The following is a 26,137-nucleotide window of genomic DNA, read 5'->3' on the forward strand; positions in this document are numbered from 1 at the left end:
TTGTCAAATAAAAAAAAAATAATAGTTTATATAAAATTAATTTTCCAAATAAAATAATATTAATGAATAAAAAAATTGTAAAAATATTTTTTTACTCATTAAAAGTAATTTAAAATTTTTTTCAATTATTAATAGTTCAATTCTAAAATATATAGAATAATTCAAGTCAGTCAATAAAGATCAAAGAACGCCAATTGACAGGATCATTTTTTTAATCATGAAAAAAAAAAAAGATTTTTTTTTTTCCATCACAAGTTGACTCAATCTATCTGAATCAAAGAGCTTTCGATCTTGGTGTGGGTAGTTGCTTCTTTTTTTTGTTTCCTTTTATCCATTTCTATATTTTTTTTTTTTATTTTTTTTATTTTGCCTGCAGTTATATTGCTACTAGCCTTTCTATATCCACCAGTGGATTCTTTGATCCTGGCTTAGCTTGAACTGCAAACCATATTTTCTTCTCCAAATTCTTTTTCTCTATTTTTTTTTTTTCTCTATTCACTTGCTTTCCATTTAAAAATTTTTTTTTCTCCTTATTTATATTTATTTTATTCTATTTTATTTTTTATTCATATTTATTTCTCAATTTTCTATACACACATACACAACACATTCATTTTCTTTACATTTTATTATTTGCTTGAATAAACACTAAAATATATATATATCAACTAAATTTTCTTTACTTCTTTATCTAACAAAACTTGTGTGTGTTTTTTTTTTTTTTTTAATCTAATAATTCTATAGAGAGTAAACAAAGTCTTGTTTAAATGTATATTATTTAAAATAAAATCAATTTGAATTTTAGCATCTAAATAGAATTTATAAATACATCAAATAATAGTTGAATTTAAAAAATGTATAAACCAAGGAAATACTTGAAAACAATCGTTAATTTTTATACAAAAGTATTTTAATTTAATTACTTCAACAAAAGAATAATATAATTTTTTTTCATAGTCAAAGGAACTATAAAAAATATATAATTAACATGGTAAATTATTCACTGAATCTGGTTTAAACTGAATAAAGTTTTAAAAAATTATAAATAAACGATAATAAAAAAGGTATAACTTATTTTTTAATATCATTCAAAAAAGCAGAACAAAGTTGAATGTATAAATAAATATATGTATCTACCTTTCAACTCGACAATAAATAAAAAAATTATTAAAAAAAATAAAATAGTGGTATACTGTGTAACATGGACAAATATTGAATTTGGTATGTGACAGGAGAACTAAAATTTATATGTCATGATAGTGGTAAATATTGGACTAGGTGCTACCACTGATTTTCGTTGCACTAGAGATGAAAGCATACTCTAGTACAACCACTTTCTGAACTTCTCAAACAGTATATATATATGAAATATGCGACAGTGCTTTTAAACAATAAAAATTATTATTGAAATTTAAATTTACAATATGTAAATTTTAACAAGATAATCTTTGATAAAACATTTTATTTTTTATTTTAAAATTCAAGTTAAATTTACTTTTAGAAAAAAAAAAAAACAAAGTGCGCACCGCATGTAATGAATTTTTTTCTTCTCAACAAATGTCATTTAAAATTAAACGAAAAATTTTATTAACTATTTAATGTAAATTAATTTTAGAATTTCATCATTAAAATGTAAATATAGATAGTTTAAATATATATATGATGATATTAAATTTTCATGCAGACAGTTTTGTGTGAACACTATACAAACTAATGAAATTATTTAGTAAATTATATAGTATTATGTGTATTTACATACCTTGGACAATGTTGAAGGATGTGGATATAAGTTGACAAGACAACTCTCTCTTCTGAGTCGATAATCCCAACGTGTTTCAAGGTGTGGTATTTCCATGGTATCACATATACTCTGTACATGTGATGCTGTATGTGCACTTTGAGGACCAAATATTGCAGCAACACCAGTATTAAGCAAGTAACAAACTGTAAAATAAATTATTAATTATTAATTTTTACAACAATCGATAATAATAATTAAAACAAAAACCAATTACCATACTTATTATTATTATTAAAAAGTTTTATAAATTTCAAAACTTTTATTATCAATTTTTTTATTTTTACTATTTAGTTATAGTTTAGTTTCTTTTTTTGCGTATTTTTATTTTTTAATTTTTTCCAATAATCATTAATTTACTAATGATAGAAAATTTAATAATAAATTTTCTTTTTTTTCTGTGAGGTCAATATGAACTCTATTCAATATTGCTGACTAGTATTAAAAAACTTTTCCATTATAAAATTTAAAAAAAAAAAAAAAACAGAATAATAATACAAGAAAAATTTTAATAAGCATAATAGAGTTGAATTTCATTGAGTAATGTAATTGAATTGTATTTTGAAGGTTATATTAATTGTTGTCTTTATCGTACGTGATGTCTTTGAAGCTTTGTAAATGGAACTTGTGAAAATCACTGAAATTAGTTGCACGTACATTGTACACATAGATTTAATACAAAGGTATTAAATGACGAGGGGGATGAAGCTATAATAGTTTAGTTAAGTAATGCCATGTCATTGGGGCAAATGTTACGATTCTCTTGTGTACAATCATTTTCCATCACTTACAAGATGTCTCTGAACAAGCACAAAAATCCTCGACATTTATATCTTTTAATGTTTTGAAAAATTAAATTATTTTTTGCAAATTATTTTTATTATTTTATTTATCTATCAGTCTAATATTTAAAAAAAAAATTATTTATGAATATTTCTTTTGCATTTCTGATAGTTGACTGTTGAAAAGTAAAATTAAAAAAAATTCATATTCAATAGCTTTAAAAGCTCTGAATAAAAAAAAACAATTATTTTCTATTGTCTTGGATTTTATTGCAATTATTTTTATGTTTGATATCAAAGTATTGATCACCTAATTTAAACCACCATGTGGTTTACGAAAAAAAAAAAAAAAAGAAACGAAATATCTGTTGTTAAATATTTAATACTTCAATTTACATAAAAAGCTTATTACTTTTTTTTAATTGATATGTAAAATGCATTGAATGAAAAGAAAAACATATATAAAAATGAAATAATTTTTCGTACATACTATATCGATTATCATTAATCATAATATTAAAAATTAATGATGACATTATTAACTGCCAGCAAAGCAAATAATAATTATAATTATTATTACGTTTTAAATGATAAATAATTCAAAAATTCAAAGGCATATGTTTAAATATCAAGTGTATTACGATATGCAAGTATTTTTTTTTTTAAATGATAAATTTATTTTCTATTTATTGTGTAATATGACTGAATAAAATATGGTCTCGTTAATAAATAATTTGAATAATACTCGAGTTGATTAATAAATAATTTCAAAGCATCTATAAAACAGATTTATTATTATGATAATTTTAATTTTTCATTTTTAATTAATATTAAAAATTCAAAATACTGGTTTGTGTTTATTTATAATATATGTTAAAGACTACTTTTTAATGAAAAAAAAAATAAAAAATTATCATATAAATGATTGAAAAAGTGGCTTTGCAATTGTAGCAATGTGGGATTATGTTAATGTATACATGTGCTAAAACGTGAGTGCATTAGATTGAATATGGATATGGTGATGTTGTCAGAGAGTAGTGAGAGATTTCCCTCTTCACAATGATACTTGAAAGCTTAACAATTCTACTCGTTTTATTAATACCCTTGACAATGCAAGTTAAATAATCATTAAATATCACTCTAATTTTGTCTCAATTATTAATAATATTATGCAAAAATAGAGCTTTAAAATGATATATTAATTTATGTAAAATAATTATAAGAAAATTTTTATATATTGTATATAATTTAAATTTTTATTTTTGATGTTATTTTTATTTAAGACTGTGCTTTTTTTTTGGCATTTTTGGTTAATTTTTTTTTTTAGCCTCGATTGTCACATAAGATAAAGTGTTATAATAAAAAAAAATTTAAAAAGATAAAAAATAGCAGAGGTGCTTGACCATACCGGACGTTACCTCATTTTCACAAGCTCGTGCGTCTTTCAAGTTGAATTTATTGCTGAAGTAACTCTAGTTAGACTCTCACTCTTGTCATGGGCATGAAATGCTGTATTTCATTGCTTTCCGTTTTGGCAGTAGACCCATTCAAGAATATGTATATATATAAATGTGAATTTTACCCAGTAAGTTTCTACAATTTTTGGTAAAAACCTAGTCTAACTGACGCCCACTTAATGCACCCTTTCACTAACCTCTCTTACTTTGTCAAATGTATTATTCAAGAGTTGCCACTGTATATACGCAAACCAAATAAGATTAATAAAAAAATTCATGAAATAAAATAATAATAATAAATGAATAAATAAATAAAATATATTGAGATATAGATCGGCATTGGCCAATCAAATTATCTGTATATCGAAAAAAAATGAACTACTATTTTTTTTTCCTTTTTTTTTTTTATTACTAGTCATTTGCATTCCAATTTCAAAGAAAAATAAATGATTTTTTTCATCAAGATAGATCTGAAATTTTACAATCGACGAAGGATGATTGAATTTGTGTGATTTATTGTAATTTAATCGTGTAAATGAAGGCAAATCAATTCTACCTTGTACAACAAAATCGAATAATAAATTTGCTTTTTTTTCTTTTTCATTTGTATATTTGTATATTTCACAATGAAAAATTGGTACAATAGATGAAATACACTGTGATACAACAAATCTTGAGCCAAAAATATACAAATTTATATTTTCTTTAGCCGAAGATTTTTTACAGAGTGAATAATAAATGAACCAATTTTGTGGAAAACAACAAGTTGATGGAGTATTTTTTTATTCACGTCTGTGTGAAGATTAAATTCTGAGAATGAAAAAGAATAAAAAGATAAATTAAATGAATAAATAAATTAAAGGAATGATTTTTTTATTTTTATAAATAAATAATGAAAAAATTTCAAACAAATAAAATCAAGTAATTGGTTGTAGTGATTTTGAGTTTTTCAATCAAAAATATTTTCTTGAATTTATAATTATTGATTTGTAACTGTATGGAACTTGAGGTGTAAATTTTTCAAATTCAAATCAAATAAATTTGTTATGTAAATATATAAAATTTGGCAATTGTCCAATTTTATGCTTGAACTATTGAGAATTTTTTAAACAAGGTAAAATTTTCCATCTTCCATATGAAAGCTTACAAGTCAAATGTGTGGAAATAAAATAAAAAAAATAAAAATTTTGCTTAAAAATCGATAAATATATATACATGAAAATGATAAAAATCATAATATATATAAAAAGTTGATATAAATTGAAGTGAAGCATGTGGGATTTGAAGTAGATTGAAAAAGTTGCTAGTATTACATCTTGCTGACTATGCTTAAATGACAATATTGATAGCACCTGTCAACGCTTGTTCATATTTAAATAAATTTATGTCGTTTATATGATTAACAATGATGGACTTTAAATCTTTGATTTATTATTTTAAAAGTTAACTTTTCAATGCCTTTATCAACATGGATTTTCTTTACGAATAATGGCATTCAATTTTCAAACGAAAGAAAAAATAACATTTATATTATTTTTCATTGTTATTAAAATTTTAAAGCTATAATGATTCAATTTTTTTTTTTTAATAATCAATTTATAATTAAAAATCAATTTATTAAGTTTTAATTTTTTTTTTTAATTTTCTGTATGACAAAATAATTTTTTCATGTGAAATAAAAATAACGAAATTATTAATTGAATTGAATTCTCATAATTTTACTGGTATGAAATAAATTTTATATTGTTTTTAAAATTGATAAAAAATATTTATGAAAAAATTTCATAAATTTTATAATAAATATTGAAGAATTAATGATAATTTTATTAAAAAATTAAAAATGAAATACGCTATGAATAATTTGAATTTGAAAAAACATAAAATACTTTTACAATTACTTTTACTGTATTTTAAGTCAATAAATAATTCTTAATCCTAGATTATCCAGTTTCAAATAAAAAAATTAAACAAAAAAATGTAATAACTAATCGTACAGTAATTTTACTCAACTTGTTTTCTTATATTTATTCTTTCAATAATATGATACAACAAAAATAAAACCCGTTTATATATCTAATACAAAAACTTAATAATGAAACAAAAGAAAGTTTGGTTACTCGGCAAAATACAAAATGCAAGACTGAAAAAAAAAATTATTGATTCTTAAGAAATAGGTAACATTGACTTTCCATTGAAGCAATGTCCCAAGTGTCTTGGATAAAGCTTTTTTTCTATTTTTTATTTTATTTTTTCCTGGTTTTCCGCCCACAACCTTTTTCAACCGGTAAAAAAAAAAAAACCAAAGGGATGATTTTGTTAAGAGGGTAAATAGCTTCACCGAAGAACTAAAGTCAACGTTAGTGATGGTAGTGGTCTTAAATCCGCACACTGAAAACCAAAAATAACGAGCATTTTTTTTTTTTTTTTTTATTTCTTTCAGTTTAACCCATGTTCAAAGAAACACCTTTTCGATTACTTTTTTTTATTTTATCCAATATTCATTTTTTTAACCATCGACTTGTCGGACTTATCAAGCTAAAAATTTTACAACAAGCTTATTATTCAGTCTGTTACACAAAAATTCTGTAACATCTTGTGATTTTTATTTTTCTACAAATAAAAAATGATAATAATACACAAGTGTCAACCATAATAACTAAACAACTGTATTTCTTTTACAAAAGATTTTTCACAATGTCGAAAAAAAAAATAAAAAAAACAATAAATATAATATAAAAAAAAAATACGAAAATCCTAAGCTTTTGTATGAATTTAAAAATAATAATTATTATTATTCTCATGATATGTTTGAATAATTTAAAACAAAAAAAAAATAAAAATAGAAAAACATTTTTTCTTTTTGAATAAATAAAAGTTGAATAACATAATCATATATTATTTGTTGGACAAAATAAAATTTAAAAATGACATAATGATGTCATAAAAAATACTGAATAAATATATATTGATAAAAAAAAAATAATTGATAAGTATTACAATCAGAATTTACTGATAAAAACAAATATACCATTTATATGATCATAAATTGAAAATGGTTTAATAATAGTTATATATATAGAATTGTGAGTTACTGGGTAATATTTTTCTTGACACTTTGTCATGTATAATATATATAAGTTGAGGGTTTCGGTAACATTGGGGCTTTTCACCAGGCAGTATATATTTGCCCTTTCTCTCTTTTATTCTACCCAACTCGAATCATATTTTACCCTTTATGTCGTACTACAGTGACCATTTTACGATCTTCTTACCTACTATTAAGAACATTACCCTTTTTTTTATTTTATTTTTTTTCGGCTCCATTACGATATTATACTATCTCGTGTACCAATAATTTTTCAATAGTGCCGAGAATTTTCGGTATACAAATGCTCAATTCATACGGCAATTGCTTTCACTTGAGCCAAATCGAAGTAAAAACCTTTTAAGCATTTTATTTTTTAAATTCATTGGTGACATTTAAAATTTTATTGTTTATTTTATTTTTTATATTATTATTATTATTAATGTTGTTAGAGCTTTTTTTTTTTTCAAGTTACTCAATATACAATTAGTAAAAAAATATAATAATAATTTAAATTTACTGTTTTTGATGTGAAAAACAACTTGGATAGAATTGGTGTCGAATGATGTCATATAAATTGTATTTATTTGTTACAAAATATATATAAGCATGCAATTTCATTTGCAACGAGTAAAACAGCTGGGAACCTGTCTGAATATTGTGTAAATTTTGTATGTTGTTAATGGTTACAATGGTTACTTCGAAATAATATATTTTAACTGTCAAAAAGTATTTTTTTTTTTATTTGCTAAAAACCATAAACTTGTTGGGCATATTTGATATCCGCAAAAATATATTAAAGATGGATAAAATCTACATGGCCTCGAGCTAACTTCCATTTAAAGCTAAATTTTTATAATTAATATTATTTTCAAATGTAAAAGAAAAGAAAATTTCAATATTATTTTATACAACTTTTTTTAAATATAATTTTCTAGAAATTAATGTCTGACTATTCGTTTACCTTAAACAAAAAATTTATAATGTAATTTTTGGTAATTTTATTTTTACATTCTAAAAATTGAAGAATCAAATAAAAAAATATCTGACTATGCATTTTTGTTTCTACTGCAAGTTTTTACTGAATTATAATTGACTTGAAGTTAATAAAATCTGGATTCTCAATAATACTTTGTAGATAAGAAAATTCCATATTAAATATTCAAAATTATATGTAATTGAAACAATTTATTGATAATTAATTGAACATATAAATTCGTAAAATTAATTCAGAGCTTGAAACATGGAACACTGCCAGATTAACGACTCATCAGTGCCTCGTATTTGTCAACTAATATATGTATATACCAACAATCACATGTATATGCTTACGATGTTGACAATAAAGCCTTCAATATGTCGGCCATCAATGCGTTAACATATATACATATACTCGTTAATTAATACACCCTCTTGAATTATTGAATTTACTATATAATTACAAGAAATTCGATATTCTGATGAGCGCATTACAGAAAAAAACATCTCATGTAACAATTGTTCCACAAATAAAATGAATAAGAATATTGAATAAATATTTAAAAAATTCTAGATATAATTTTGATGTAACAAATTAATGTTTTATGATATTGTTGAGTAATGCTGTGTACTTGTTGTAAAATTGATTGCTCTGTGCTTTGTTGATATTAGAATATTCACAGTATACGTCATGACTGCGATAGATACTGTTATGTGTCTATATATGCTTTTAGTCAAACAGAGGTGATGATGTTGACTATAATCGAGCCATGGTTGTTAGTATGTGCACTCAAATTCTATACCAAGTATTTAGCCTGAATTTGGCTTGCACAGAAATGATGATAAAAATATTCTAATATATATTTTAAAAAAATTTCCATTAAGAATTCAATTTATCAACATTTAATATTTGCATATATATATATATATTTTTTTTATTTATTTAAATAGTCTTAAAAATTTTAAAAAATTTCATGAAAAAATTATTGAAATAATTATATTTATCAAAAAATAAAATAAATAAAAATTTATAATTTTAAAAGTTCTTGAATTATTTCTATACATGTATAATGAAGAATAAAATTTTTAATATTTCCAAATTAATTTAATTATTTTTGTATTTTAAATTTACTTTAAAATTATATATAAATTTTTATTTTGTTAATTGAAAATAAAAAATATGAAACAATTTACATGAAAAGGCAAGCTGAATTAATTACACATGAAATTAAATCAAAGGAATAAAAAATATACAAAGATATTTCTATGAAAATTGTAATATCAAGTAGATTTTGTATGGAATAATATAAAAGTAGCTTTTGCTTGTATTTACTTGTATACCAAAGTATTGAAACAGTGTATGTTGTTGATAATTCAAAAGACTCAAAGATACATTTTCCGGAATAATTCTAATGGAAAGTACCGTGTAAAATTCAAGTGCAATTGAGAAAACATCAAAAGACCAAAAGACCAAAAGATGATGAAAATAAAACTAAAGTTTCTTTGCTTTTTTTTTTTTCATTTATATAACTGTGACTGTGAATCTCATCATTTGGTCTGCATAAACTTAAAGCTTAAATTTGTTTATGAATGTCATGAACTCGTACGTTTATGTATATATACAAAAACGAAAAAAAACGTAATTATATATTATAAATAAAAATATAAATTATATTTAAATTCAAGCATATAAATTTAAAATATAAAATATATTTCAAAGTTGTTTATTTTCATATACGTAAATGTAATTTATATTTGTTTTTAATATTTCTTCAACTTTGGGATGTAATTACTTTGAAAATCTTTGATAGATAATTCACAGGATATTGGTTTTTTTTTTTATTATTTTTTTATATATTTAATTTGTAATTCTCGTATTCGTCATTAGTTTGTGTCTCATGGAAATTAATTCTCTCGGTATGTCCGATTCACTTGATCCATTAACGTTAATTAACCTTCCAATGTTGATTGCAATCATAGTAATGGTTACTATACAATGTCGTTCACAACCATTAAATGACTTTGGCCGATGTTGGGTCACCGACAACTTCCGTTGTGTGATTCTCCAAATCAATTGATTAGTTAATGATGTTTAACATATATGTTCATCATCAATATACCTCATATATTTTATTTAAAATATTTATAATACTTTTGGTAATTAACACATTCTAAAACGAGAATATAAAAATCTAAATATTTATAATAACAATTTATGGAAAAACAACGGACGACTGGTTGAGCTTAATGAAAAATCGATTTACCAAAAAAAAAAAAAAATAGTTTAGTGGTATGAGCCAGAATACAGTATCTGTATAAAAATCAACCTTCAGCATGTAAATAAAAATACTTGGTCAGGGAAAAAAAAAAAAAATGAAACAATGATAAATTGAAAAAATAAAAAAAAATAAAATAACCACACATACATGGACTACAGTAAAAATACCAAAATGTTTTTTTTTTTTTTTTTCGTTTTTTTTCTCTCATTAAACTATGCCACACTTGAACCACTTTAAGAATCAGCGATATAAAAAAATACACTATACATGTATGTAAATTTTAGCGGAAATATATAAATAGTCGTAAAACTTTTTCACATCTAAAATTAACAAAAGCAACGTTTTATTTTTTTTGTATTTATTCATCTTTCTATTGTTTGTAAAATCTTTTGTAATTGTCATTAAGTTTTTTATGCTTTTCTTTTCTCGAGAGTGATGACAATAATAAATGTGCGACGTATATAAAATTGTAGTTATATTTTTTTTTTAAATAAATATTTTTTCAAGTTACACATGTGCAATAAAATGACAATGTATTTTTACATTTATAACTACTACATTTAAAAGAGTAAACAAAATTAAATTGCAGCAAGTTTGCAGCATAAAAGTATTTTTTTTTTATGTAACCATTTTCTCCGTTAAGTTGTATATAAAGTTGAATAAATATATATATAAAAACTGGTTTGTGTAATCAAGTAATTTTGATGAATTTTGGAAATTTCAAAAACGTTTTTCAATTGAGGTTGGTTGTTAGTCCAGAATGCGTCAGTTGTGGGTACACTTACGGTTGCCAAGGAGAACTAATCACTAAACTTTCGTCGCTAACTAGCTAGAATCCAATTACCATACTATTTTCTCATCCTTGATCATGCATGAATCTGGATAGTTGATACCAGACACTTGGTACAACGACATATATCTTCAATATATTATTAAATAATTAAATTTAAAAAAATAACAAACAAATATTTACTCGTATATAATGGAAAAAAAAAATTATTTAAACACTCGATAAAATATATTTTTAATAAGTTCTCATCAAAGCAAAATTACGCGAAATATTGATCTTAATTTTGAATCAATTTTTGAATAAAAAAAAACTCTTAAAAATGAATGCAACTATTGATAAACTCAAATGGCTTATTAGTTTTATATTTAAAAAATTTGAATATCAATTTATTTTCAAAAATTCAAACTTCAAATTAAATTATTTATATTAATTTCTAGAATCATAGGATTTATTTGTCAACACCTGCCTCAGCAATGCAGAGTTAGTGATTTCGTAAATTTAAAATTTAACTCCCGTTGAATCATCGTACATGTCAGGATTGCTGATGTCATTGTTCTAAAAGTCCCTAGTGTGTGAAACCATAACTGTACTTAATATGCTTGCTGACGACTTCGTTTTGAATTACTAACTGTTATATAAAATCATATAATAAAAACTTTTTATCTACATATATATGCAATCATGCATAAATATTTTATTATATATAAAACTTGGATTATTAATACTCAATCAAAGATTATACATTAATATGTTTTTTGAATTTTCAATCTTACTTTACAACATGGGTTTATTGAAATAATTTTTTCCATTAAATAAATGTGATATTTTAAATTTGGATTATCTTAAATTATATAAAGCATTATCTTTTATAAATGTATATAATAACTAATAAATTGTGACATTTTTATGGAATGATTTTCATCGACTTTATATTTTTATATTTTATCACTGCGCACATATACAGTGTCAGTTAATTTTTTTTTTTTTCTTCTCACGATATATTGCAATACATAGATACTATATAAAAAAATTGTAATAGAAAAAAAGGCGATATCTTATTGCCTGCATGAATTTTAGTAACTTGGTCAACTTATCATCTAATCACTAGAAATCTTCCATAAAAAGTTTCCCCTCAATTCGATTGTTGAAGAATTAAAAAAAATTTATTATCAGTATGGAAAAGACATTAAAGTTTTGATCGAAAATATATATCTCTCTTAATAAATATAATATATTATTTATATAATGAGATTTTTTTAGGAATCACGATTAAATTTACGACAGTTAAAATATCCTAAAGAAAAATTTATCACTCAAATCATCTGGAAATAATATTTTGTGGCGTATATCATCATTAAAAACACCAGTGTTTTTTTAATTAAAATTATTCAAATTATTAATATTAAAATAATCATTTCAAATTTGTCTAAAATTATGAAAACAGTCTATATAATATCAATAAATATTTAATTCAACAATTTATTGATTTTTTAAAATCTACTTTATCTTGGATAAATTCAAAATTAATTAATTCAAAAATAGATTAAGTAATAGTCGTATTGTAATGGCTAAATATTATTTCAAATTTATTTTTCTAAATATTTAATATATTAAAATGTAGATATTTTTTCAAAATATTAATATTCAATTAATATGTTAATAATATTTTTAAAATAAAATAAAATTTACTGAGAAAGAGGAAAAACTTTTTCGACGACAATATTCTCAACAGACGACTAAAATATAGACACAAAATGAAAAATTAAACAAGTAATCTCAGTACCATGACTGCCTTGGCTACAAATTACATTAGCAATGGCCTGGGAAATTTGCCTTTAGGCGTTGGAAAAGAGGATCAAGTGGGATTCATTTGGCCAGAAAATGCACCAACTCCTCGTAATTTTTTTTTTTTTTCAGACGAATCTCCTCCACATGGTGCGATATAAAAGAAGAGGAAAAAAATAAAAAAAACTGCACACTATTCAAGTGTATATAACTATATATAATAACTTTCTTCAGTTATTATATATAAAAACAGAGATAAAAAAAAAAAAAAAATTGTAATTTCCAGAATCATTAAGAATTCCAGTCTGACTAAAGCTTGAGTTCTACTACTCACTCCGGCATTATTTTCTTTTATAACTACATTTCTTTCAACGTACTCATTACTTTTTCAAATATTGTGTTATATAAATATTCCACCTTGCTTTTATTTATGTCAATGAATTATTTAAATAATAAAATGACAGTAAAAAATTATTTTTTTTTTTAAAAAAAACTTAAAAAAGTTCTAGAAAAAATCCTAATATAATATTGTTTGTTTGTTGATAAATAACCAAGTATATTTTGTATAAAATTTAAGTCTTTTTCTACATGAAAATATTCTTTTTACCAACAATATTTTTAATTACTTTAACAATATCAAGAGTAGCTATTTGAAGAATAGTAATTTAATCATGCATCAGAGTTTTTATTCAGTCTAAATAACAAAAATTACTTGAATCATTTATTAATTTGATATACTTTTGTATATTATTTTACAAATTTATGTATCATTATTACAATTATTTCTTTTTTTTATCTCGACAACCATATGCATGACATGTAATTACATTCGTATAATATTAATAAAAAACTTTATACTAAAAAAAATAGTGTTTGTATAAACAATTTCAATTTTCTTCAAGACAAATTTATATAAAATTTAAATTTATTATAAAACTTTGAAAATATAATTTTAATAAATAATGAAATGTTAGCCGTAAAATAATACGACAGTTTGTGTACTTTAACAAGACGCATACTAATAAAAATAATAATAATAATAATAACATAATTTCAAGTGGTTTTTGTTATGAGACACTTTGACAATGAGTTCAAAAATAACTAACACTTTAAACACAAGTAATTTAAACTTGTAATAAATATTGTAAAAAAAAAAAAACTTGATTAAAATTCCGTAGTAATTGGCTTTGATTACTCTTTTTATTTATTTGTCTAAGTTTTCATTAATGACTCATTATTTAAGAGGTGTGAATTTTTATTCCGGAAGCTTTATTGTAATTATTTTTTTGCAACATTTTTTTCTTCAACAATTTTGTTGTATAGAGTATCTTATTTTTTTTTTCAGAGTTGATTCAAATGTCCATTTATTTTAATTGTTTGATAATAAAATTTATCACATTTCACTAAGCTTTTATTATTAATATTTTGCTGTATGAGTCTAAATGGAATACTAAGTTGGATGCAAAACCACGGGTGTGACACGAGTACAAACAGTGTTAATTATGTGGTGAACTAAAGAGAAATTACTCTACAAAGATTCATCAGCAAGCTTTGAACTGATGATCTTGCAACAAGTATTAAGGAAAGTTTTATGATAAATCTCATAGACTGAAAATGTAAATATAACGGTCAAAATATCGTGAACATAAAAAAATAAAATATATATCCAGTAACATGAATTACCCCAAGTGAAAAAAATATATTTATTGGAAATATAAAATAAATTTAATTTATATTTAAAATATATGTGAATTAAAAAAATATAAATTAAATTTAATTTACATGTAATTTATATTTAATTCATATGTAATCTATATCTATACAAAAAGTAAATTTATTTCATATTTTTGGAAAATATAAATTAAATTTGAAGTACATCCAAATTTTTTTTTTGCAATGTCGAAAAAAAAAAAATTTTAAGTAAATTTATTTTATGTTTTGAAAAAATATAAAATACATTTACTTTTCGTATAGATATAGATTACATATGAATAAATAAAAGAAATACATGTAAATTAAATTAAATTTATATTTTTTAAAACATTAATTAAATTTAATTCACATATATTTTAAATATAAATTAAATTTATTTTATATTTCCAATAAATATATTTTTTTCACTTGGGACACAGTAATATATCATTCAAAATGTTTCCAAAATAATTAAAATAATTTTCATACGATAAATAAATAAGTATTTGCATTTCAGAGTAAATTAATTTTTTTTTTTTAATTTACTCTTATAGTAATTAATGTTTTTCAATAGAATAATTCATATATTTTTTACTTGCCAGGGAATATTTTTTACTAGATTCTAAAATTTACATTGAAGATGAACAAAATTTTTATAAGCTCTTTCGTCTTTTGATGAAAATTATATACAAATAATTAATTTCCTAAAATATATAGTTTTATGTTTTTTTTTTTTTTATTTTATTCAGCTCATTTAAGTTGTTATTTTTATGCCTTTTTTTCCTTTCACTCTATTTTATTAGTCTTGACCGAATTCGAATGAATTTCACCTTTTACTATTGTCTCTGGAATGATCAAAGAAATCAGGGTTATCCCCAAGTTGATTGGATTCGTCCAAGGACAAAATCAACAAAGCTTGACCACTCGAAAAAAAGAAGGAAAAAAAATTGCACTTAATATATATCCCATTGGTTCTTTTATTTTTCGTTATATATAACATAAATAGCTGAAGAAAATAGCAATGTCAGCAACAAACAACAAATTTCAAAAATGGATTATCTTTTTAAATTTTTTTATATTTGTTTACCTTTTATATATAAATAAAAAAAAAAAAAGTAAAATTACAGCAATTGAATTCTCAACTATAACTCATACCAAATTTAATTTTTTTATTCAGCAAATAGTGAAAAGATATATATAAAATAAAATTGATTTAGAAAAAAAAAACAAGGAAGGATAATAGTGCTTTTATGCCATTACGTAAAGTATAAGTTTTTTCACTAAATAAATAGAATTAATTCCTAACAAAATTGATGTTGATGAAAAAATAAATTTAATAAATTTTAATAAATTAAATTTAAATTTTATAACCAATTGAATTTGTAATTAAATAATTAAGTTCAAGTAATCAATTGATAATACAAATTACTACATTAAAAATAATGTTGACTTTTAATTTTATCTTTATTGGGACATCTCAAAAAATAAACTTAAAGAATGACTCAAAAAATAAAATACGTTAAAAGCATCAAGAAAATATAGAATTGTTTTTTTTTTTTTGTATAAAAGTTAATGTTTAACCATTTTTAGAGTTTTGATTTGCAGTGAGTTTTAAGTTTCCAACTGCACTTGAAACGTAATGTTTTATATGGTAACCGAGTATTTGTGTGTAACAGTGTAACATATATGTGTTTTAGTTTTGATGGGAATTGGAAAATAGCCAATCTACCTCAATGCTTTTTAGTAGTCAGACAAAGTCACAACCAATAATTTTCTTCAGTCATTTCACCGCATATACATTTAATATATGTATATAAATTTATTTGTTGACAATATTACAACTAAGTGATATTACTATATATAAATTAATGGCCTACTTTAACGGCTCGGTGTTGTCAATTTCTATACTTATCTATATTTTTCATTTTTTTTGGAATTTTGTTTCATTGCTAGTCTTTTGTTATAATTATTAATAATTATATACATCAATTTTTTCTCTACATTTAATTATCATTAACAATTGCAAAGTGTTTAAGGCTATTTTTCATTTACTATAGAATAAATATTAATGAATTATTTAATTTGAAAAATATTAGTTAAACTTTTGTATATAACAATATATGAAATTTATTTAATTTTTCAAAAGTAGTTTTTTGTTTTTATTTTTTACTATATTTTGAAATAATTGAGTCACCGTATTTTCAATGTAATTGAAAAACTTTTACCAATATTTTCAACAATGCATAATGCTTTTTTTTTTTTTTTTGAATGGTTAACGTTGACTTGATTTTCATTTTTTTTTTTTTATATAAAAAAATAAATGAAAATATAAAAATATGGTAATAATAAAAAAACAAAAACACAATTTTAATAAATAAATAATAACTCACCTCTTTTTGATGCATGAAAACTATCTTGAGGTGATATTTGTTCAATTTGGGCACTCAGTCTTGATCTAGGTAATATATCACGAATTGCATTTATTTTTTCAACAGCATATCTAAATGCAACTGCTTGTTTATCGTCCGATGGATGAAACAATCCCCCTAGGAAATTAAAAAATAAAGTTATTGATAAAAAATAAAAAAAAACAAATGTGCAAATGAAATAAAAAAAACAATACAAATACAAATAATATTATGTAAGTAGCTAAGGAAAACAATTGAAATGAAAAAAAAGAATAACAATATTCATATAAATATTTGAATGTTACCAAGTATTTTTTTTGAATAAATTTCTATTTTAATTTTAATTATTTATCATGTATTAATAATTATTGTTCATAAATTTATTTATTTCTTCTCAGTTGTTTTATAATATTTTGATAAATATGATTTTTTTTTTTTCGGTTATTTATTTTTGTAATTTCACACTCTCTTTTTTGTGTAGTGTTCAACTGTTCATGTAAAGTATCAAGTAGCGTGGTTTGTGGTCTCACTGTAGTCGACACGTACATGCACCTCCATAGGGATAAATCGTTCTTGGTAAATTTGCATTCTACTGGTGCATTTACAACTTGCCAAATTTGCTCACGTAGCAATCTTCAAACGTATCTTTTAGACATTTTTACAAGGCATAAGTTTAAAAACATTCTAAAAATTGAACGTGACAAAAAAAAAAAAAAAAAAAATACAGAAATTACAAAAATTAACATTAATATATGTGTTTGTATAAATTACTGCCAACAAAAAAAACCATGAAAAAAATTTTTAAGTAATTTGAATTTTATTAAAGTTATTATCTATTTAAAAATTATATATTATTTCTCGTTAAAAAAACAATTTATGAATTTGAATATAACTTCAATGGAATAATAATATATATAATTTAAAAATCAAATATTAATGAGAGTAACAGTCTAGTAATTTAATGTGTTCATGAGTTTAAAATCAATATCAACGTTTCACTGAATCGAGGCGTTTACCTTCGGATGCTCGTAACATTCAGATGAGGAAATTTACCTCGTAAATCTAATTTACCTATAGTGTATTCATCATACAACAAGAGGAGGAAGAGCGCACTGCAGCTTTCTATATAATCACGAATTATTATCTACGATCACCATTGGATTTATGTAGATCGTTCGGCCATCGTTATCTGCCAATTACACTCAAGAAGCAATCTAACTCACTAACTTTTACGCTTCAATTTGTCTTTTATCTCAAACAATTAAAAATAAATTTTAAAGTTTACTAAATCAATTTTTTTTCATCATTATTTTTTACTAATTATAATTATAATATTTTTTAAACATTAATTAATAAATAATTTTATATTTTGTTAAATTTAAAAAATTATAAAAAATGTATTTGATATTAAAAATTTTTTTTTTTCAATACGTAAAATTATTTTTAAAGTTTCTATTAATAATTAATATGTAAAATAATGAATTACTTTGATAAAAAAATGATAGAGTTTTATGTAATATATATGACAATGAGATACAATAAAATTAAAATATTATAAGAGCACTCAGTGTCCATCAATTTTCTCAGTAGCCCAAAAAGAGAATATTAAACGTTTCTCTAATATATTTTAAAATTTTTATCACTCAACATTATTATACACAGATACTAATAAACTCGATACATAATTATATTATACGTTTACAGACAACTACCATAAAAAGCACTTAAAAGAGTAAATTCTTCATTTAAACAATAAAGTGTAAAATTAACTTTACAACAAAGAATAAATTAACGAAATATTTCAACTGAATAATAATAATAATAAGTAAATAAATAATTTTGATATAAAATTATTCAAAACTTAAAATATATGTATAAAAATTTTCTATGATCAACAATTAAATTATTAAATAGCCGACAACTTGTCGAAGAAAAAAAAATATGTATAACAATAATCGTAAAAATTCAGAATACAACTGAATATAAAAAATAATTTTTTTTATTTTATTTGATTGTAAACGTGTTTATTTTTTTATTTATAGTATATTTTTATATATTTTGTTTTATTTCACCAAACGTTTGAATCGTAAATTTTCAATCTTCCGGAATATTCAACAATAACAATTTCAGACTTTTATAGATATTTCCGTATAGAAAGTAAACAAGCATGCCTGAAAACATTATACCGATAGAGTTTTTCAGTGTTTTCAATCACTATATAGATGTATGAAATAAAATTGATGAGAATAATCGTAAATTATGTTTATAAAGTTTTTAAAGAATATAGCGTTTATGTATATGAAATTTCACGATGCATATAGAAGCTTTTGTCGCAAAATACAATCAATTTTCCATTAACCGGCGTATTGATACGATGAAATTAATCAACGTATATAATGCTATGAAAATTTACATTGTATGAGATATGAACTTTACTGTATGTTCGGATGATATTTTATGATATACTGTTGTATATTATATGAACATAATATACGCAATTTAAAATGTGTCTTTTTTTTTTTTTTTCTTTGAGCATTTTTTGTAATTTGAATGACGTTAAAAATTGACAATTTACTTTAAATGATTTAGTAAAAAATCAATCAAATTAAAGTTCGTAATATCATTTTTTTATTGAAAAAAAATTAGTAATATCAAGCAATTAACAAAATTTATTTTCCATGCTAATTATACATTATGAAAAATTAAAAATTAAAAAAAAAACTCACCTATCCTGATAATTTCAGGGAGACCACTGGCATGATTTATCAAGAGCACCAACAGAAGCCACCATCTTAATGCCATTTCCGGTTGTGGTACCTTACCAGCAATGACACTGGTGTGTCAGGCACACAACACCCTGGGCCACTGTTTTTTTCCACGCTCGAAAAAACCTCACTGCTGAAACAAAAAATTATAAATTATTATTTTAAATTATTTTTTTTATCTTGAAAAAAATCAAATAGAATTTCAATAAATTGTTGTGTTATTATTATTTTTTTAAAATATTTATCAACGAAAGAATTTTATAAGAATTTTTGGTGTCATGAATTTTCAACAGTGACACTTGTATTTTTTTTTTTTTCGAAAAGTATGTTAGACGATAGTTTCCATTTTTTTTTTTGTTGAAAAAACATTCAACACCATCTTTTTTCATTATAGCACACAACGTTCATGTATATAGGTGTAGCTACACATTCTACAGTGAAGAATAAATATATGTTTTAGATAGAGAAAATTCCGGTTAAGGGACAACCGTGGTTATGCATAAAATGTTGAAAAAATAAACGTCATTTTATGGAAGCTCACGAGAAACACGTTACGAAACGTCTCTATAATTATATAATAATACAAAAAAAATTATAAAAAATTTTAAATCATTATTATGATAATATTATTATTTTTTTCATTTATTATTATTTTTTTATTATTTTTATTTTTTCATGATTATTAAAGTTTAAATTCAAAAACTTTTAATTTAAACGCATGTACACGCATCAGATGGTGAAAATTTAAAAGAGAAAACTTACTCTTTTTATCCAATTTTAAAAGTTTGTTTTGAAGTAATGTGACTAAAATGTTGATCTACCAATGCATAAACGTGACAAAAAAAAAGTATAAAAACGTATGAAAACCCATTCAGTAGATCTTTAAAGTTCAAAGTAAATTGAAAATATTTTTTTTATTTTTATGAGTAAATTCAAGCAATAAAAAAAAACATAGGTACATAAAATATTAAACTTCGTCAACAATGAGCAATGATATAACACTCATTTATATCAATAATTTTTTATAAATTTACAGAAAGAAAAAAACATTACATCATAACAACTCACATTTAAACTTATGTTTAAAAACATATTATAATATTTTTTTTATTGTTTAAATTTATCGTACAGAAAAAAAATGTAAAAAATTTTTTGAGTTATTCAAAGTTGTATATCAAATGTAATAGTGAAGACTTTGAAAAATGGAAACTTTACAGTTGTATAAAGCATTAAAATGAATAATACTAGAAACGTGATGTATGTTATTCATTTAAACATAATAATAATTGAAAGTATATAGTGTATGTACTGAAAAAAAAAAAGTATGTGAACACAATAATAAGAGTAAAAGCATGATAACACACAAAAGATGAGAATAAAATAAAAAAGAAATAAACAGACAAGCAATTTCACGACAAGCACGCATACCATGCACCAGAAAGACGGATATTGACTTCCGTGTGCTGCTAACTTTTCGCATTAAGTCGTCTTGTGGTACACAACGCAAAAGAATTTTTATTTTTAAGCATAAAATAAAAAAATAAATAAATAAAAAATTCAGTTCGTGTAAGACAGTGCATTTTAAAAAATCTAAAAAAATTCTTTATAAAATTTTGAATAATAATTTTACTATGTAGTTTATAATAATTTATCTTTTGAGAGAAATTTTTTTCTATAATAAATTTTGTGTAAATGTTTATTTATTAATATCATAAAAAAATATAATTATTTATTGCGCAAATAATTGATCAATTTTAAAATCAATATGATTCTTATTTATGAGAACAATCGATTGATTGACAAAGTTCAGAAAACAGCTGTCACATATACAACGTTATGTCATTCAATTTTAGATCACTCATTCTTGAGATGATCACGTCAGCGACATGACATAAAACACGTCATTGGCAAAATATATATACGAGTGTGCAAGTCGTCACGTTTTTTGTACAATTCTTTTACGACACACAAAAAATATATATAAATAATGCTGGGCATGTTTCTTTTACGAACAACTAAAAAAGAAAAATATATTTGTATGTTCAATTTAAAGTTGAATGTCTATTAAATAAATAGGAAAAAAAAAAAATTAACAGCCAACAGACAAGAAAAAAAAAAACCTACAAATTGAATGAAAAATACCTTGACACAGTATATTATACGTTTAAATAAGAAAATTAAAGAAACCGTAAATAAACTAAATAAACTATTTTTTTTTTTCTTCTAATAAACAAATACTATATTTTAAATTAATTGTAAATGTACGCTTATCATGTCAGTGAATAATATTGAGTTTGTAGTGAAGCAAATGACAAACAACATGAAATAATTATATGATAAATCTAGCAACAAATATTATACGTGTCTAGGCTTTACAGTGATATAAAAGCTATAGTACTTGCAAGCTGCAAATATGCATTTTGGCTTGTGTAATCCAGCTACACTGTAAATATATATGTATTCCAAAGTCTGCTTGATAGTTAATGCTGACTATTAAATGAACACTGTACAAAATCTTTATCCTCTTTTACCCTTCATTGTTCACTCATGATAAATACTCAGGTAGCTTATTATTTTTCTAATTAAACAACAACAAAATATTTACTCAAATTAGTCAATTAAATGTTTATATAAATAAAATTATATTTGCATTATTAAACTGTATTTTAAATAATGTAATTTTTTAATGAATATTATTAAATTGTTGTTCAACTTTATATCATAATTACTTTTGGTTTAGTTATGTGTATACATTGGAGTTGACATTATACTTTGTACTTTGTAGTTAGTATCTTGACAGTAGTTGGGTAGTTAAAAAGACTTATAATTTACTTGCCACTGGGTGATTATGTTTGTGACAAAATATTGAGCTTTATTATTATGTTACTTCATTTATATTGTAACTTGAATTATCAGGTATTTATATTACTATGAAAATTGCTTGTCTAGGTGGATGATGATGATGATCATAATGATAATATTAACAGTAAATTTTGTGAATAAATGATATTGCACAGAAAACTATGAGCATAACTAAAATTTTTGGTTAAAAATTATAAAGATAATATTATTATTGTATTTAGGAAAATTATTATTCTACTTGATATTTTATTTAAACTGATTTATCAATTTTAATAATCACTTAAACAATTTTTATTTTTAGATGACAAATAAAATATTGAATTTTTAATATAAAACTTACTTCAATCTATATAATTTTAAAATAAATTTCTTTTAAATTTTTTTTTATCTTGTGATATCGACACTTAAAATATTTTCCTTTTATTATTTTTTTTTTATCCTGGAAATATAATGAGACGATTTATATTAAATCAAATATCTGACTTGGAAAAATTTAATTAATGAGATAAAATAGTAAAACGTGCTTTAAAAAAATTGAATCAATCTTGAAAAAATATTTTGATGAATAATTGAAATTTTTATATTTTATAGTTGCATGAGTATATATAATTTATTCATGCTTTCATTTATTAACTATATATATTTTTTATCAATCTAAATTATAACGTAATAACAAGGTGATGCAAAAAATAATAAAAATTTCATAAATATTTATACTAAACATTATGTATTCATATCATTAATCATAAACTTTTTGAATTAAAAACAAAGATATAATATTATTTTTTTAAATTTAATTTTCTTCTGTTGTTTTCTACTTTCTATTTATGTCATCAATGAAAATAAATAAATAAATAAAAGGTATTTAATAATTTATAAATAAAATAGGTATATAAAAATATACAAAAACTTTAACTGATGAATTAAAGAATAGTATGTTCTTTTGATTGAGAAATACAACTTTAAAATTTACATTTTTATTGCTTTAAATTATTTTAAAAGTGTCAAGTTGAATTTAATATAGTCATTCTGTACTTGTATATGGTCCATAGTGAAAATTTTTATAATAATATGATTCGATAAACTTTTAAAAACCAAAAGTTATATGGATTTTTTTAAATTTTCTTTTTCTTGTTTATTATTCTCAAGTGTCCAGAAATAGTAAATTCAAATTCACTACTTGTAAATATTTTATATACATCATTAAAACTCACACAATAGTGTAAATGTTTTCTCTTCAATACACAATAGGAAAAAATCAAAATCAATTTTAAAACATCGAAGTACAATTTTCTGGTTTTCATACTGTCAAGGGACTTTGAAAAAAAAAAATAAAAACACTGCTCCAAGCAATTTTTCTACCGAATAAAAATGTACTTTTTTCTTTTATTATATAAAGTTACCTTTTTTCAAGGTACACCTCGATGAACGAGTCAATTGCAATACAAAAAAAAAATAAATAAAAAATTTCTAGAATGCCAAGTTTTATTTATTTTCTTAAATTTATTTACGTTGTTTTATTTTTTTGAGATGAAGATCAGTTCATAGCTGGATATTGCAAATCACTTTTTTTTTATACATACAGTTTGATTTTTGCTTAGTAATATATATTCTTAACACTATTTCTCTGAAATATATTTCAACAATAACTCTTTTTTTTTTTTATACTTATATATCTTATTTTATTTATCTGATTTTTTATAGTTTATTTTATTTTTGTTTCCTTAGAGATTTATGTGGTTTTATTTTATTGTTTTTTTTTTTTTTTCGGGGATTTGTTTCTTGCCAATACTATAGAAAATAATTCAGATATTTTCACTGGTGTATATATGATGTTACTGAGTGTTGGTAATATTTTTTATATTTTTTACCGGTATATTTTTACGTTGGTTTATTTTTTTATACTTTTGACTCAAACGATATCGAAATCATGAACTGTCGGTCGTAGAAAATAAATATTTGATCAGTTTGTGCAAATCAAAAATATATATAGGTATGCATGTACAACTTGGTATGGTGCATTGAACCTTTCGCTACTCATATTTATTTATTTATTTGATTTTTTTTTTTTTCATTCCAATTTCGTTTCATTTGTACAGACTAGAAAGAACCTTATGGGAATCCGTCAACTTTATCTGTACAGCTTTTTTTTTCATTTTTACTAAAAATAAAATATCAAATAACTATATAGATATACATACATGTAGTTTAAATATGAATAATAAAAATTCTGAATTTTTTGGAATAATATGGGTACATTCATCTTTTAAAAAATACATATGTATATGCCTTTTTCAAAAGAACATTCTGTAAATATATATATGAGAGTTGAAAAGTCAGAAAGATATACCTAAATATCAAGCAGATTGTGTTTAGAAAAAATATTCATTTTTTTATATTTTACATAGTTCTCAGAAGCTGACCAGAAAACATTGTCCAGGGAAATCCGAGATAGATATTTCCGTCAGAATAAAAAAGAAATATTGCAAACGAAGAGAATGTTGATAATAGAATAAATAAATATGCGAAAAATTTTTTTTTTCAAAAAACATAAAAAACAGACAGATAAAAAACATATTTTACTTTTTTTCGTTGATGAAAAATTCCATGACAACGATGGTTTATGCAAATGATGTACATGTTATTTTAGTTTTTTATTTTTCAAATATAAAATACTTAATATCATTTTTTAAATGTAGAAAAAAACAGAGATTTTTTTTGTTAAATTCATTTATTTATTTTTAATAGTAAAAAAAAGTTTTTTCAAAAATTTGATAAAATATATTTAGGAAAAGAGAAAAACGATTAAATGTTTGGGAAATTAATGCACAAAGTTATCATTTGATTTTTTTTTAACGAGAATTATTTATGACGTTTTAAATAAATGTTCACTTTTCAAAAAATTAACAGTGGTTTTTATAAAAAGTTTAATCGGTAAATAAAAGGAAAAATATTAAATTTTATGAGTTTTAAATATATTATGTTCATTTTAATTTATAATACTAAATGTTTTTAAAAAATTTTTATAAAATAATTAATAAATATTAAAATAAAATTATTTTTTGGATATTTTTAATATATTTTTTCGCTTTAATTTGTAATACTGCAAGAGTTTCTTAAAATTTGACAAAACTTTATATAGAGTTCATAATTTTGATTGAAATATTAATTTGTTCTACTATTTACTAACTTTGATAATAACGAAAATTGCGAGTGACAAATAAAAAGTTTTTAACGTACTATTAATTTACCAAAAACTATACATATATTTATAACCTTCACGTAATTTCAAAAACAATTTGATCTCACTTTTATAGAAATTAAAAAATATTAATAAGTATTATTTAATTTAATAAAAACACAAAATATATAAAATACCGAAAACAATAATTATTAATGGAAACTGTTTATTTATTATTTCGAGTAATTGTAATAAATTACCTCCCAGTGTTTTAC

General features: G+C 22.2%; 1 protein-coding gene across 11 annotated transcripts in view; it reads right to left on the reverse strand.

Moving 5' to 3' along the window:
• The window catches only part of LOC122851548 (glutamate receptor ionotropic, kainate 2), a 92,354-nt gene that overhangs the window by 40,048 nt on the left and 26,169 nt on the right, over positions 1 to 26,137 (reverse strand). For 7 of the 11 annotated variants that reach the window (XM_044150845.1, XM_044150843.1, XM_044150844.1 and 4 more), the window contains exons 2-4: positions 19,781 to 19,952; positions 17,037 to 17,192; positions 1,760 to 1,944 (exon numbers count right to left, since the gene is read on the reverse strand). In XM_044150845.1, the coding sequence (XP_044006780.1) occupies positions 1,760 to 1,944; positions 17,037 to 17,192; positions 19,781 to 19,856 (417 nt within the window). In that variant the 5' untranslated portion in view covers positions 19,857 to 19,952. The remainder of the gene's footprint in view (positions 1 to 1,759; positions 1,945 to 17,036; positions 17,193 to 19,780; positions 19,953 to 26,137) is intronic. The other 4 variants (XM_044150848.1, XM_044150847.1, XM_044150842.1 and 1 more) reach the window with 1 other exon arrangement.

The sequence above is a fragment of the Aphidius gifuensis genome, linkage group LG3 (genome assembly GCF_014905175.1).
Source record: "Aphidius gifuensis isolate YNYX2018 linkage group LG3, ASM1490517v1, whole genome shotgun sequence".
NCBI lineage: Eukaryota > Metazoa > Arthropoda > Insecta > Hymenoptera > Braconidae > Aphidius > Aphidius gifuensis.